This window comes from Epinephelus moara, chromosome 7, assembly GCF_006386435.1.
Source record: "Epinephelus moara isolate mb chromosome 7, YSFRI_EMoa_1.0, whole genome shotgun sequence".
NCBI lineage: Eukaryota > Metazoa > Chordata > Actinopteri > Perciformes > Serranidae > Epinephelus > Epinephelus moara.
The window spans coordinates 34,710,097-34,724,257 of record NC_065512.1 but is presented as its reverse complement, the minus strand read 5'-3'; the positions used below and the strand labels follow the sequence as shown (position 1 = coordinate 34,724,257).

Sequence of the window (14,161 nt, the reverse complement as noted above, 5' to 3'; positions counted from 1 at the left end):
AATTTTATTTTATAGCGATTATACACTTGTATAAACATATTAATGGGTAGAAGATTCAGATTCAGATTGACAATAAACCATGCCAAATATTACACACTGGCCCTTTAAGAAGGAAGACTCACTGTAATTCAGTGTTAAAACCAGGAAAAATCCAAGAGGGGAATCAGTCAGCCTTCTGTCTGACTGATTTTGAGTCATCCCTCACCTTTTTACCCAACAGCAGTGCGTCTACGATATAGCACTTACGGTCTTCCAGAGTCCAAACTAAGTTTTTTTTTTAGTGTCAGTATTGTGTGATGTAATTCAGTATAGTAGTGAGTTATATACGTAGATGACGTTTCTCAAATTGTTGTATAAGCAGGTGAACTATGACACACCGTTGGACTGTTGCCTTCAAAATGTGTTAGGATTAAGAAATGAGGCAAAATGAATGTTACAAAATACATCATGATTACATGTTGTTTGAGGAAATGTAACCCATGGTATTTTTTGACCTTGAAAAGTCATATTATTGGTGCTGTAAAGTCAGTTCGGAATCAGCAGACTCTTGAGTAACACATCTCAAATTCCTGAGTAAGCTGTCTCAGAAACAGAGGGTCACGTTTTGTTCCCAGGCTTGGATAAGACCGTGCACTTTCATCTCAGCATTTTTCAGTTCCTTTCTCGATCAGGTGCTCTGAGCCAAGGCCTCCCACCGCAGAGCACAGATCCATCATACCCCACCATGATCCCTGCGTTTGACAGACATTGAGCTTTATTGATCAAAATTATCGAGTCACATGTTTATCTTTCACTTTTATGACTTGATTTCAGCTGGGATTGTAAAGCGGACCAAGTGAATAAAAAAAATAAAAAAAGAAACATAATCCCTGTCTTATACTTTAGGGTAGATTTTACTTTCTCTGATGATGGGGGGGGGGGGGACAGTAATTCACTTCAATATTTAGTTTAAACCCAGGAACTTTACAACAGGTTGACTTCCCTTCCCATCTTCTCTGTCCACTACCTTTACATTTACCCCTGAGCAAAGCACCACAATGAGCAACTTTATAGAAATATACTGTAATGTATATAAAGGTAAAATATATAAAACTCAGAGGGATTCTCTGGTGTTCATTTAAACAAAACCAGTACAACTAAGACGATGTAAGTTTGAAAATCAATCTGTGCATGAGGGGAGGAAGTAAAATCTAGAATTTCTCTGTTATTTATATCTTAAAGAAATACTCTTTTTCATTCTTATGCTGATGCCATATATTGTCTTCTAGAGATGCTAATTTCAAGCGGAGATGATGAGCGGTGAGCTACCAAGGTCTAGTCAGGTCACTTTCGTATAATATGACAGGCACTAATGCTTCCAGTCACGTCTATTTCAGGTCCGCTAAATTTAGGCTCTTCAGTCCATTTTGCAAGTGTTGGTGGTGCTTTTTGTGGTTGACTTTGGACGGTGGTGGTCTGGAAAAAATTCACCAGTCTGAAAACTCTCCTGCCAACTTCTAGCTAGCTAAAGTTAGCAGCTAGATGTGCAGGTTGAGGTTTTCAAATCTAAACATCAGTAAACATCAAGGAAAGATGGAGAAGAATGGACACCAGTTGAACTAGCACCCTGTTTGTCAGTGTACAGGTGTTGGAAAATAAGCTAGACGACCACTGTAGTCGATATCCAACAGGATACCAGAAACTGCAATATCCTTTAATTCCCTGAACCTGGCTAAATCTGGGACAAAGCCATACAACAAGGAGACTCTTTTCCGATCTTAGAGCAGAGGACTGGAGAGAGAGGTAGAGGAAGTGTGTGCTTTACTGGTTTGACGGTGGGAATGTGAGGTGCTGTCCCGATCCTGCTGTGGATCACTGCTATACGCTGTTTGTGAAGACTAACTATGTGTCCGTCTTGTTGAGGTTAGGATGTGTGAACAGTTAAATCATTATACAACCAAAAACCATGGATTACAAGAACCATCTAGAAACATGGACAGTTAAAAGCAGCAGCCAACAATGAAGATGCAAAAGAGGACTACATTATAGTGCACAAGTTAACAGAGCTGATGGGATCACATTTCACTGGAGTTGTATGTTGTATAATTCCATGTGACAAATAAGATACGGAGGGTTTTTCTTGCTTGCAGTCTCAGAACCCATTGGCTATTGTCTGATGATGATAAAGCCTCAGGGGGTGAGGGCCATTTTTTTGGGTTGATCCGGTATAGCCAGCAGATATCCAAGCCAAGAACTTCCTCTTCCTGCATCAGTCATTTTGGCTAATCTCTATAAACAGACAAATGCATAAAATGCAGATTAAAAAAAAAAAACTAATATAAAGCTGACTTGTTGTCAGACGATACCCAATGAGTTCCAAGACTGCACCTTGGTCAATGCGTTACACCTCTCTACATGGACTGTTTATCTGCCGTTCAGAAATGATTAGTCAATGCTATTCAGACTACAAACAGAAACCAGAACGCTTTCGATACCAAAATCTTGTCCTGTCGCCTATTGATTCTGTATACATATGCAGATATCTGTTAATAGAGACAATTTGCTTGTGGCAAACAAATTTGATAAACAGTACATGTTAAAGTATGTGAGCTTCTAACACCTGACCTTCCCCATCAGCAGTGCTATCAGTAAAATATTATTTCTAATGACCTTTGAAATTACAATTTTTTTCTCTCTTGCACAAAAACTGTAAGATATCTGCAGTGTGGGCACTTATCTCGAATCCCAGTTCCTGTCTATAGACATTGGACTTTCGCTGCAGTCAGCTGCCCTTTCCCTCTCAAGTATGCGGTTCCTCTAAGTATGAGGAGGGGCCTAAATTTGCATTTGCATTTTATACTAAAACTAGAATCACCACCTTGCGGTTGTACGCCTCCACCAACCACTCAAGTTGTACTTATAGTTTACATTCATGTAGGTGAAAACATGGATACTACACACACACACACACACACACACACACACACACACACACACACACACACACCTTCCTCCTGGCAGCACAGAAGATCTATACAATCAGCATAGTTTCAAGGTGGGCACCCAAGATTAGTGTCACCAATTCAGTATCTGACCATATGTCTCCCCTTCTGCTCCTGACATACAACAGTGAGCAATGGCCAGAGAAGCGTTTCTTGCAGAATGTTATGATGTCACAGTGAAGTTCACCTCTGACCTTTTGAATATACTATGTCATCACTTATTTTATTCTATTAGACATTTGTGTGAAATTGTTTCATAATTAGCATATGAATTCTTGATATTTATGGCCAAAATTGTTTGAATCATTTATAACATCATTGCATATTCAAATAAAACAAGAGATGAAATGACATAACCACGACAATGTCAAGATAGCTGGTATTGTTTTCATCTTGTGAGTCTGTGTGTTTGTGTAGTCACAGCAAAATGTGGTCCATGTGACACCTACTATAGTGGGAACTACCACAGAAGCCGCTTTGGGTACTTTAGCAGGTACTTATATGTCTGTCCTCAACTGCATAAGATGTAGTCACGAAACTTAACAGGTGTGTAGTTGAAATTAAAATGAAGGCCAAGTTCGAAGATGGGTGTGGTCTAAGCAAGGAGGGCAGAAGCAGGGGGGTAGAAAGAAGAGATGGGGCCCATTGCCCAAAACCTGTGTACAGAGACTCAAAAAGGCACAACTGTACCCATTAACTGTCTAACTGATTAGCAGTGCATTGGTATTTGGTGTTACATAAACCTTTGGTACTTACTCCTGATAGTACCATCACAATACGCTCACAGTTTAAATATATATAGAAATGCATTGTGTTGAAATGACCACAAAATGCTGAGTCATAGCCCACTAACATGTCCCAGGCTGAGCCCTTGACGCTTGTGTCGAGCAAAAACCAGGTCACTCTTTGTCTTTTCAGCAGGCATGCAAGTCCAGGTCATCCATCTTGGCTTAAAGTCAGTCAGTTTAATGCTGGCTGCCTGACACAAAGGGATTCTGGGGAGGAAATTAGCAGCTAACTCTGCTGTGGTATGTGACCTCACACAGCAGCAGCCAAGCCCAAGAAACTCTGCCAAATAATACACTGTGCACACACATACAGTAGACCATACAGACAAGCAATTGTGAAGGTTTTCTTTATTTAGGAGACCTCATGCAATACAAGCAGTACCAACGCCCTTATATTCAGTGGAGTGCGATTATTACATAAAAGTGATTTCTTCATGATTGAATGCATTTGTCTACTGAACTACAATAACACTGATATATACTATATACAGAAAGAAATATATATATTGCCAGATTAAAGCAGTATGATACAAATGTATTCAAATGAAATGCAATAATTACATTATACACAAATTTCAAAATCTTTAAGAAACCCCAATTTGACACAAAATGTTAACACTAGGTGTAAAAAAACATGTAAAAAAAAAGTCAGCATTTCCAGACAAACAGCATGAAAGCAATATACACAATAATTTTTTTTTTTTTTTTTAGCATTTTCTAATTGTATATTTAGGTTTATATTGACTGACTGCTAAAGTTATTTACATTAAAAATACAGAGTTATGGCCTTGTGAGATATTCCTGAATCAGCAGACCAAGCGTTGTAAGAGCTGGTTTTGTTCTCGTGCCCAGACTGAGTTTGAGGTTACATTAAACCCGGCTGGAACATGAAAGTTAAGCTCCATTCCCAGTCAGCCTGCACCTCATGGCACACCTGCAGATGTCCTGACTCAGCATGTGCAGCTAAAAAGTGGCCTTCTGTTCTCCTACATCTGGTGTGGCTACCTCTGTTTCCAACCTAAATATACCCCCCTCCCCTTCCCCTTCCCCCATTACCAAAATCCTGGTTAGACTGGCTAGATTCTTCATGGGTAGGGTGCGGCTAGTAACCGTCTTAATGCAGCCACATGTGCGTTTAACAGCTGTCAAGGCTAATTAACAATAAGGCAACAGAAATCACTAAAGGTCAGAAGAAAGGAATTACTTAGAGCTACATTAGTTGCTGCATTTGGGCAGATCTGTGACAGATAAAATAAGACATAATTCCTCTTACAAATGAAACATTGAATTCATATGCAGTTCGGTGCACTCGGCATAAGTGTAGATTTCAGGAGGGACACGAGGGACAAGTCGCCCTCAATATTTAGAGCATGTATTTGTGCTCCCCAACAAAAACCTTAAAGTAGACATTTACACCATAGATGGATGCAGGAAGGAACACCCCTGTTTCATATGTGTTCCCCTCAGATGTTGACACAAAACCTATGCCCTTGGCACTCGAGGGTTTTGCTGCTACAGCCTTATCTGGTCTGGTTTGACCAAGTAGGTCATGGTGGCTAATGTCAGAAAACTTTACATAGATACTGCTATCATTAGGACACTTCTTTGTTAAACTATATTTTAGCGTTTATCATTACCCTGTAATTATCACTTGTATCTACGGTGGCCACTATTTAGAAAGTTACATACAGTAGTCTCACTTTGTAACAAAGCTACTTTACAAATTTCTGTGATTTCTAACTGTTTTTGAAAAACACTCTTAATTACACAATCACTTAACAGGAAAAGTACTTTAATGAGATACTATTGAAATACATTTTCTAGACAAATACTGCAAAGCCAAAGATGTCAACAGAAGTGTCATAACTTTGACTTGAGTAAAATGTGTCCACCTCTGTTAAAGTTTGGAACAATTACAACTAAAGCTGACTCAGCCCAGATCCAGAGTCTGTTGGCAATCTGAAGTGGTAAACTGAGATCGGGGAAAGGGTGCTGACTAAGCTTCCTGGCGGACTTTTGAGGAAACAGGGATAACTGAGGTAAACTCTTTCAAAGGAGCTAGTACAGTTTTTCCCCATGAGTGTCACAATATGTGCCTTTATTAACCACAACGGCCCCTGATCCCAACAGCGTCTGAATACACTGACAGAGAGACTATAAGTGATTGAAATGAGATTGTGCAGGGGTTAATGTGCGAGTCAGTCAACTTTGTGCAAAAATATTGATCAAATGCCTGATCACGCGTTGGGTGTAATGACAGACGTCAATCACTTAAAGTGCCTGTGTAACAACAATCATGATTGAAAAAATTACTCAAGAGAACATAAAAATCAAAAGCTGACATTATGAATGTAAACTATCAGAAAAACAAAATTTAAGTACAATCTCAGAGTGAGTTAGAAATATACTGTATGAAGGCATTAGTAAACCTACACAACTACTGTCACCTGATGTAAAAATATATATTTGGAATGCTTCGGACAGATAACTGGTTTCCCTCACTTCCTTTTATGCCACATGTGGACTTTGACTTTGGTAACTGAGAGAGCTATTGACAAGGGTGCATAGGATTTCTCATTTATGGCACAACCGCGAGCGCGCAGCACAATACTGATGATACAGTTAATACAAGAACCACCATCTGCATTTCCTGAATAAATACAGTTAACTGCATAAACCTTAAACCTACGTATTAAAGAGACTAGATCCCAGTTGTGTTTGGTTAAATAAAAAGCATCTTCCCTCCCTGTGGAGGAAGACATCCACAACATGCTCATCATACATGTATATGTAAGCTAGGCTATCAGAGAACAGCTAGCAGACACAGCTACAGCACCGATGAAGAGAGGCAAGTGTCAGAAAACGGGAGACGTTCTCTCTTTTGTGGTCTCAGTCGTCCCCCTTAATCCAAGCCTCAGTGCCTGCTTCCCTGCAAGATTTCTCCCTCATGTTGCCTTTTAGTTAGCTGAAGCACCTTTTAAAATCTTTACAGCTACATCCAGGCTATTAAGAGGGGAATATTTTACAGTGCCTTATCCCCTGATTTCTTTAACAGGACCCACGTCGGGGTCACAAGCCTAGAGATGATGGATCCTTGTTTGACAGTACATGTATGTTTGTTTCAAAGAGCATGGACCCACAGATGAGAGGTTCTCCTCTGACTCCCAGACTGAAACAGTTAGAGAAACCCTGCCATATCTCAAGTGTTAACTGTGAATTAGATTCCTATGACTGTAAGCTTTCTACCCATTTCCTTCTACTTATGATTAATGCTGTATTCATGGCTACAGTATGCATAGCATGTTAGGTTACCAGGCCAGCTACAAGCAAAGATATTAGAAAGATAAAATGGAAGGTTAGGGTAAGGCTTGAGAAATATGTACCCAGGACAGAGTCTCTTTCGTGGGGTTAGACAGTGGTAGGTAGTGAGGGGCTGTCCACCGTCTCCATCTTCTGCTCTGGCGAGCAGCAGAGGAAAAGGCGGCTGCCCAGGCTCCTAAAGGCAAATCCAAAGTACATGATGTGACCCATGGCCACGAAGGACACGGAGATGATGACCAGCAGGCCGAAGGCCTCTGGGTTTGGAGCCAGAATCACCATGATGAAGTGCAGTAGGTCTAAGAGGTAATTCATGGAGTTCTGGACGCCGTTGATCACACCTCGTTCTGATTCAATCACATTCTCCTGGATGAGCTGGGTCACTGTCAGGTCAAAAGACCACAGGCCTGCAAGACAGAGATCAACAGTCAGTCCTAATGGTATTTTTACAGCCACATTATAACCACTTCAGTAGACATCAGCAGCTGTAAGCGGTAATTATCAGGCAATATTATTGGAATCAAAGGTTGCAAATATTGCTCTGACACATGCGGCACAAATTCTGGTTACTTATGAAAAAGTTAAACCTGTGTGGATGTGCCTGAGTCACCTTCAGGAAGTCATAATTTAGAAAACAGTCTTTTACAATCTTATGAACGGAAGTGAACTTGCCAACAACACGTGGAAACTCTAATTTCCTTTCAAATAAAACAATAAAACAAACCAACTCAGACTCTGCACCATTTACTTCAATGGCAATCAACTGCACTTTGGAGCTTCTACTCTGCTCCATAACAACATAATATCAAATACAATATCCTGGTATTTAGATAACCACCACAAAAAATTGAAGGGGGACTATTTTACTCACCAACTCTAGCAGCAATGACGCCAGCAAACAGCAGACTAACAGACATGTAGGACTGCAGCGGTGGCAGCTCTTCAGCTGGTGCAGCAGTAGTGGCGTTTCCACCGGTAAGAACGCTGGTGAGGCTGTGGTCAGCCTCGGGCAGTGTCTTCTCTCCGATCAGGTGGGTGTACAGATCCTGGAAGGGCGAGACACTGAGGTCGAAGGGGCTACCAGGAGCAAAGACCGAGATAACACACAGCATGAGGCAGGACAGCTGGGCCATGCCTGAAATGAAGCCTGTGCGGATCAGGCCACACTTCTTGCGAACCCAAGTGAAGGCGACGGTACCACAGATGCCCGAAACAGCCGAGGCCCCCATCAGCAGACTGAGCACTGAGCCATTGAGGCCCTGAGTGTAGGCATAGCCCGTGGTGATGCAGTCAAAGCCAAGCACGGTCATGTAGAGAAAAGCCAGGGACATGCCGGCAAAGAAAATGTTCTGGTTGTAGTAGGCCACCCAGCCGGCCTTCAAGGTACGCAGTGGTTCCGTCATCTGGTAGCAACAGCCGTGATGCTTGGGAGAGTCTGGTTTGGCCACAACTGAGGTATCATTCATCAGCGGCTGAGATGACTCTTCAGGACTCTGGCCATCCTCCAAATCTGAGAGAGGGAAGGAGCATGGAGAGATTTAGTTCAGTTCCAATCATCACAAAGGCCAAAACTCTCCAAACTCATCCAGTGAGTAAGATGCTTATTACCAAAAATAAAATACCAGATGGTCTCAGATGGTTACAGGTGAAACACAAAGTTCTTGCAACTACCTTTTGGGGGGCTGAGCTGTTTGAGCTCATGTTGCTGCTCCTTCTGGCCAGCTTTCACGGCCAATGCTGGTGTCTTCTGGTAGACCTTCCATAGCAGTGCATACTCCAGACACATAGAGCACAGGTTCCAGCCAGAGATGAAGCCACAGCCAATGAAATGGGAGCCAAAGGACATTATCTGGCCCACCAGCATGGGAGCCAGGATGTTGGTCAGCTGGTCGATAATCCGCACTGTGGCATTCATGTCTGTTCATACCAGAATGGAAGGATGTGTAAGTCAATATTAACTGTTTCATAACACCTTATTAAATACTGACAAACAAATTATGTGATCAAATAGTGCCCCCTTGTAGTCCTTTTATTTTGGTAAGTCTACATGCATATAGCAGGTTTTGATAAAAAATGATGGTACTAGCACAGCAGAATGACAAAGGTCATCAAGTTCATGAAAATTTTCCATCATGTGAGCAATTCTTTTGAATAGTTTATAACAATCAGGGGTAAACTGTGGGGGCATAAAGGTGAAAAATGAGAGTGAGTCAGCATCTAGAGTTCAAAGTCTGCCTCACTACAGAGATCTGATAACAGGTCACATGACACCTATATTCAATGATATGCTCGCAGCTGGTAAAGAAACACTGACCTGCCAAAGTGCTGCTGTCCTGACCTGCCACAACCACCACCCAGTCCCTCTGGATTGTGATAGATGTAGCCGTACTGGCTAGGTTGGCAATGTTGGCAATGGTGATCACCAGAATGTAGCAGGTGGTCTGAAAAACAAGATAAGTTTTTTTGGTTTTTTTTACATTTGTATCTTTCGTTACACTTTTATGAATATCCACTGGTTAGGCTGGTAAGTCTAAAAACAACAAAGGGTTGATATAATTAAAAACTATTGTCTGTACAGCTAAAGCCTGATGTAGCTTACTCCTCCATCATTTTCCGACAGTTATTACCAACACATCAATGAGCCACACTGTTGCACTGGCTGACATGTTCCTTCATTACCACTAATACACACTGTAGTTTATTTTGACTCAATTACACATACTCCATCCTGTTGCACAAAATACTCATTAAAGCTGTAGTTCCTGACTCCCCCAAAAAAATCAATCTCACAGTTGTTACTCCCAATGTGAATTATAAGCAGTTCAACAACAACATTTGAAGGTACTTGAAGAAGGTCGAAGAGGTGAACGTATCCAGCCACCCATTTCACAGGTAAAAAAAAAAAAAGCACAATAACAGAAATCTATAGTTTTTCTCTTTTTTTCCCCCTTCAATCATTTGGGACACATCTGATGTATCTCACTAGGCTGGGAAACACTGCACTGAAGCAAATGTGTATTAATCCACTACTAAATCTAGTCCCCAACAAAGACAGTATTTACTCTCGGTTGAGTAACCTACAGTGCTGTGGTTGTTATAGGAAATTATTGAGCCTTTGAAAAAACGAAGAAGAAGAAAAAGAAGAAGAAACTCCATATTTGTGACCTGTTTTTAAACTTTACATCTTCAGGAGGAAACTGGCCTGGAGTGCCACATAAAAGGAACTTAAATATTTAGAGAAATATGAACAAATTGCTTTGATATTTTTGTGTGATTTGTTTACACAAAAAAAGTAAATTATCAACCATATCGTTTAATTGTGGAAATACACATAATAATTTTATCTAGTATACATTGAATTTCCCCTCGGGGATTAATAAAGTATATTAAAAAAAATAAAAACAATTAAAAATATATATATATATATATACATGTATACATATATTTTTTTTTTCTCAATATTCTGTAAAAAGGCCTCCTTTTCTGGTTATTTTAATTAATTAAATTCAAGAGTGACAAGCTACTTCATTAGCTGAAATCCTATCTGACTCTGTGACATCAAAAATCCAAGTGTAAAATGAGACTAAGTTCCTATAATTGTCAGTTTGGAAGTGCAGGTTTCACCTCATACTGATAACAATATACTTTGTTAACCAAAGGCAAAGCCAAAGGGCTGCTATCACATGTCATCCTATGTAAACTGAAGAAATCAATAACTTCCTATGGACAAAAAGCTGATAACATTCTGTGAAAAATAGCTGCTTTAAAGAAAGAGCACAACAGCTCGTATAATACTCAACACGTGACCTCAACTGCAGCAGTAATAAAGGAGCAAAAAAAGGAAAATGGAATGGCTAATTTGTGAAAGACACTGACAAGCTTCTCTGTTTGCTGATCTGTGTGTACACTGTAATGCAGCTGCTCCGGTCAGAAAAGCAACAGAAATGCTTCAACAGGCCAGGCCACATTTCTCTCTAAGTCATGTGACAGGCCTTGAAGAACCTGCTGACTACATAGCCTTGAACGAGACACTCAATCTCCTGTTCCGTCCTCTCTCTCCACCTCCACAAGCTCTCACACCGGCCGTCCCTCTAAACACTCTCACATGGCGAAAATCCCCCCATTCTTTGGAAACCAAAAGGCGTCCTACAAATGCAGAGGGCAACGCTGAAGACATTTTCCCCAACAGAAAGCCATTTGTGCTTCAACCCGACACCCCAACCAGTTTCTCATGACAGATGGAAACCTGTCATCTGCAGCTCTGCATCTCAGCAAGCTGAAGAATCAGGTCCAAATCTTTGTGGTGGGTGAGCTCTCATGAAGCCACATAGCTCAACAAGTGTAAACAAGCCCTGTACAAAACACTGACACAAACCTTATTTTCCTTCAGAGGACTACTCAGGTGTGTTTGTTTGTGTGTGTGTGTGTGTGTGTGTGTGTGTGTGTGTGTGTGTGTGTGTGTGTGTGTGTGTGTAATTACCTCTCATGTATTGTTTCCCCCCATAGGAAATTGTGATCGTGACACAGTAAGCATTGTTTTCTTGTGATTACAAAATATATTGCAAGCTAATAACTGATTGTTAAATAGCAAGAGAATCATGAAATAAAAATAAAAAGTCATTTGATATACCAATCTTTGACAACAAAAAATTGAATATAGACCAAAGTACTGTGTCAATTTAAGTTAGTGGAACAGTCAAAGGTCTTCGGTAAGTGAACTACATGATTAGGCTCAACTGTAAAAGAGGTCATAAATGATATTGCCACCGGAGTCCATATCAGTAAAAGTAAGTAACTTTCAGTCCCTGGGTCAGAGGGTTATACTTGAGTAAAAGAGGTACAAATGCTTTCAGTGACAATCCCCATCTGATCATGTTGAAACAGCGAGTGTATAAGAGACAGCACAGGGGGGATCTTACCAGAATCCATCCATTGTAAAGCTCCACAAGCTGTTCTTTGAACTGGAAAACAACCATCAGGAGGATCCCACACACGATGACGCAACTGTTCTGGACGAGCAGCGAAGTCTGGGCCACTGTGGAAACACCACGACCAACATTAGGGACAGAAATCTGATCAAAGACAACAGATCTCTTGTCTGATAACTAGTTCATTAGAGGGCTTCCACAAGACGGTGCGATACATTCCCTGCTCCCTGAACTAATCTAATAGTATCTTTGCCAAATTCCTCAGAATAAACATTTCACAAGAGGTGCATTTAACTGTGAAAATGAGGGGGGAAAGTAGCACATGTGCACACCGTATACAACACTATAATGACAGTGCCCCATATCTATTTTTTTTTTTTGGTATAAGTTTTGACCATTTATTCCTGACAAACTTGTGTTATGACAATCCCTCAAGAACAGTTATACTTCGATTAGTGTTGGCTTACCTTTGAGTCTGGGATTTTTGTCCACCCAGTCCCCAATGATGGCCCCCAGCAGCAGCACGGAGCCGGCCACCACCAGGCCGTACACGGCCGTGAGCAGCAGGCTGTTCCCATACAGCTCCACCAAGAACACAGCCACAGCAAAGTTCCACATTCGGTCACCCTGGGAATCAGATCTTGATTATTCAAAGGTAAGGCTGACACTTGATTCAGGACATTCAGGTTAGGGCAGAGAGGAACTGTGCCATGCATAAATAGTAAGTGCCCTCTCTGTTTTCATAGACGAAAAAAACTAATACCCTCTTCAGTTTAATCTATCCTTTAGAGCTATCTGTAAATACCAGTATTCTGTGGTGAGCTACACAGAGAAAACATGTCATTTTGTATTGTAATGACAGTTATAATAGCACATAAAGTAACAATAACAAATTAATGCTGTATTACATTAAGTTTGACACTGGGAAACCACATATGTAGCCTATCATCATGATGGACATGTCCAAGTATATGATGGAGTGTCATTAAAATAGACAACAATGTGTAATAGTGTCAGAGTCTCACTTACCCATGTTGACAGAGCATGTCCCATGTAAATAAGGAATTTGGCTGAAGTGAAGAAGTCTCGGACTGATTCTGTAAAGAAAACATTTAATGGTCAGATTAAATTAAGACGATACAGCTGGTGGTCCATTCGCGTCCCCCTCCATTCATGTGAAGGCTCCGTTTGGGGAATATTTTGTGATGTCATATGCAATGTAAAATAACCTACCGCAGCATGTCCTCTTAGGTTCAGAGTTATCCATTTTAAAGCTGTCCAAATGGCAAAAAAATAACAGAGTGAATGTTGCTTTTTTTGCTTTACGCTGTCTCCTCTTTTGTGATGTTGTAAAGGAGGTCAACCCCCGGCTACCACTGCATCCTACTGTCGACAACGACTAAAAAACAACAAAAGACACGGCGTTTCTCCCTCTTTCTCCTTTCCAAACTTAGCTATCACTGTAGCTGAAGTTGGAAAGAAATTATTTGATAGCCCGAAAGGCCGGTTGGTTGCAAGAAAAGAAAGCTTAGAGCCGTCTCCAGCACCGCTCCGCCTGACGGTCTGCTCTGTTCTGCTGCTCTGTGTTTACGTCCCGCCTCGAATATACTCCCGATGTCACGTGACGTGCCATTATTTACATTGTGTCAAAAACAAGTGTGGTCCTCCTACCACAAGCGCTCTCCCCCCCCAAAAAAAGCTGTAGCCTATCACATCTGCACAAAAAAAAAGTGTCATTGTTGATCATCAATAAACCACCTCGCCCTCTTTACACAGTGGTAGGTGAGCTTTTGTTCGCGTGTGGGAGTTTCTTTTAGCAGAAATCATGAGCTGCAGTTTGACTCCAAAAGATGTGCTACAAATGTAATCTATCACTTCATCACAACACATTGTCCGCCCTATCCACATTTTCTGAAGCAAATCCACAATGTAAAAATACTCTATTACAAGTCCATTCAAAAGCTAACTGCAGAAATACACAAGTGTTGATGGGAAAGTGCACTACCAACGAGACTACCAACTACTTGTTATGCAGACAAACTGGCAACAGAGTCTTATATATTTTGTAATTTGAATATTATTACTTATACATTAAAGGGATAGATTGGATTTTTTTTGAAGTGGGGTTTTATGGGGTACTTGTACA

The 14,161-nt window shown here is 40.9% G+C and overlaps 1 protein-coding gene across 1 annotated transcript; it reads right to left on the bottom strand.

Moving 5' to 3' along the window:
• Positions 1 to 4,100: 4,100 nt before the first annotated feature.
• On the bottom strand, positions 4,101 to 13,600 carry slc40a1 (solute carrier family 40 member 1). The gene is made up of 8 exons (XM_050049595.1): positions 13,249 to 13,600; positions 13,045 to 13,112; positions 12,483 to 12,642; positions 12,007 to 12,122; positions 9,402 to 9,528; positions 8,759 to 9,004; positions 7,959 to 8,597; positions 4,101 to 7,494 (listed from the first exon to the last, which is right to left on the bottom strand). The coding sequence occupies exons 1-8, from the start codon at positions 13,280 to 13,282 to the stop codon at positions 7,178 to 7,180; spliced, it is 1,707 nt and encodes a 568-aa protein (XP_049905552.1). The 5' UTR covers positions 13,283 to 13,600; the 3' UTR covers positions 4,101 to 7,177.
• Between the last annotated feature and the right edge of the window lie 561 nt (positions 13,601 to 14,161).